Source organism: Otolemur garnettii, unplaced genomic scaffold (assembly GCF_000181295.1).
Source record: "Otolemur garnettii isolate 467f Iridium unplaced genomic scaffold, OtoGar3 scaffold00045, whole genome shotgun sequence".
NCBI lineage: Eukaryota > Metazoa > Chordata > Mammalia > Primates > Galagidae > Otolemur > Otolemur garnettii.
In genome coordinates, this window is record NW_003852440.1 from 8,148,828 (window position 1) to 8,151,471 (window position 2,644).

The window sequence follows — 2,644 nt, forward strand, 5'->3', positions numbered from 1 at the left end:
CCCGCCACCTTAGGTGTATGTGGCTGGTGCCTTAGCCACTAGAGCCACAGGCGCCGAGCCGGGACTGTTCTTTATTATAAAAATACCTACAGCTTACTGAAAAGATACAGTGACTTCTTTCCTTCATAAATTTCTCTAGTGTTAGTTACATGATTACTTAAAATCAGCTAACTCATTTTAATTCGTCATAGCTGTATATCTGTGAAGAAAACAGAAGAGCTAATGAATATGATTTCAAGAAAGCTTTGGACTTGCTAGAATATATTGATGAGGTAAGAAAGTCACTCAAGATGATCTCAGGCAACTGAGTATACATAAAAAGGGGAATACATCTCTTTGAGTCAGACATGAAAATGTATTAATGAAAAAATATATCTTGGATTCAACTATCTTAACTCTTTGAACATAGCCCTTTAGAAAAACTGTCAAGAGACTCCAGGTGTCTTTTTCTGTGCACAAACAAAAATGCTGTTTTTTGTTTGTGTTTGTTTTTTTGTTTTTGACAGAGTCTTACTTTGTCACCCTTGGTAGAGGGCTGTGGTGTCACAGCTCACAGCAACCTCCAACTTTTGGGCTTAATTGATTCTCTTGCTTCAGCCTCCCCAGTAGCTGGGACTAGGTTCCTGCCACAGTGCCCGACTATTTTTAGAGACAAGGTCTCACTCTGGCTCAGGCTGGTCTGGAACCTGTGAGCTCAGGCAATCCACCCGCCTTGGCCTCCCAGAGTGCTAGGATTACAGGCATGAGCCACTGCACCCAGCCCAAAAATGCTGTTTTCTAAAATTCCTGAAGTGTTTTCTCTTTCATTTATTGTATGAATTTTTGAATCTAATATATTGCTTTCCTGATTTATTCTTCATAGTGTAAGAGGAGCTCCCACTTTTCAGAAGTTTTAGTGAAAATTCTATAGGATAAGTAATTATGTTACCAGGTATGCAGTTGAAAGTAGTTTAGTACATTTTAAAATCGTGTTGACTTTTAAAACATGTTTTAAAAATATGTTGACTTTTACATTACGTTGTTTAAAAATCTTAAAGCGCTCAACATTCCTGAGAAAACCAGATTATCACAGGGTAATATGAAACTGATTTCACACAGACATTAAATTGGCTTACTTTGTTAAGTAGTGTTAGTATCTTTCAGCAAAGAAAAGATAAAAAAAACACAAATTAAGGTAAAGCAACAATATTTATGCCGGATTAGGAGTTAATGTTATGGGAATTTAAGCACGTATTTGTTTCAAAGTTGGGATTTAATCAAGATTTTTTGTTTCATTGTGTAGGAAGAAGATGTAAATATAAGTGATCTAAAATTGGAAATCCTTTGCAAAGCTCTTCAGAGAGATAAGTAAGTTCTTCTATCATGAATCTAAGACAGTGGTTTTCAACTTCCTAATGCTGCAACCCTTTAATACAGTCCAAAGGGGTCCTGACCCACAGGTTGAGAACCGTTGATCTAAGATAACAGTTTTAGAAAGGGACTCTTCTTTAGGAAGCTTGTGGAAAAAACAGTTTTTCCTGTACTCTTGACCTGTAATAGTCAACACAGAAGACTTTCATGACCAAATGTGGGGGGGAGTTTTTTCCCAACCCCCAAGCAAGCAGTGAATGTTGCAGCAGATGCCGGTTGAGTGTCTTGCACTTGAGCTCAGCTGTGATGGTGTCTGCCTGGGGCAACAGCGCACATGATGCCCTCTCCTTGCGACGCTCATCTGCTCGGATTGTTGGACCTGTGCTCTGACTGAGTGGCTGTGACTGGGGTTACCATGGCCCCCTTGTTGCTTTTGAGTTTGATTGATTGCTCACAGACCTCAGGGAAGCATGTTTGCCAGTTTATTATAAAGGATATTACATAGGTTACAGGTGAAGATACACATCAGGCCAGGTATGGGGTAGGGTGCTGGGCTTCCATGCACACTTTGAGTGAGCCACCCTCCAGGAACCTCCATGTGTTCAGCTATCAGAAAGCGTCTTAAAATGTTCATGGAGGCTTCATTATGTAGACATTACTGATTATTGGCTGTTGGTGATCAACTTAACCTTTAGTCCCTCTACCCTGCCTGGAGATTGGGGGTGGGGCCAAAGTTTTAACCCTCTAATCCTGCCTTGGTGTTTCTGGTAACTAGGCCCCACTGCAAAGCTACGTAGAAGCTGCTAGCCATCAGTCAGTCATTAGAATATAAAAAGACATTACTATGGAGATGCCAAGGATTTTAGGAATTGTATGCCAAGAAATTTGGAGGGAGGCCAAATGAATAATGTCAATATCTCAGGAAGACTATGATGTTGTATATCAACTAGTTTTATAGCCTTCTGATTATAACATATGACACATAATGAAAATATTAATGGTTACATTAGTAATCTTAAGTTTTTAATTTCAGAATAACCTAAAGACTTAGAAGCACTAAGTCCCAAGTATAATAAATAAATCACTACTCCCCCCCCCGCCCCAGACAGTTCCCTCTCTTGCCTCAGGTACAGTGCAGTGGAGTCAGCATAGCTTACTGCAACCTCCACTCCTGTGCTCAAGCAATCCTGCTTTATTCTCTCAAGTAGCTGGGACTACAGGCACCTGCCCCACCTCATGCCCAGCTAGTTTTTCTTTCTTTCTTTTTTTTTTTGAGACAGAGTCTCAAGCTGTC

General features: G+C 40.1%; 1 protein-coding gene across 1 annotated transcript in view; it reads left to right on the plus strand.

The window, feature by feature from the left end:
• Positions 1-2,644, plus strand: part of NUP133 (nucleoporin 133) — a 74,623-nt gene that overhangs the window by 63,688 nt on the left and 8,291 nt on the right. The window contains exons 23-24 of the mRNA XM_003790985.3: positions 192-272; positions 1,283-1,347. Coding sequence (XP_003791033.1) covers positions 192-272; positions 1,283-1,347 — 146 coding nt within the window. The remainder of the gene's footprint in view (positions 1-191; positions 273-1,282; positions 1,348-2,644) is intronic.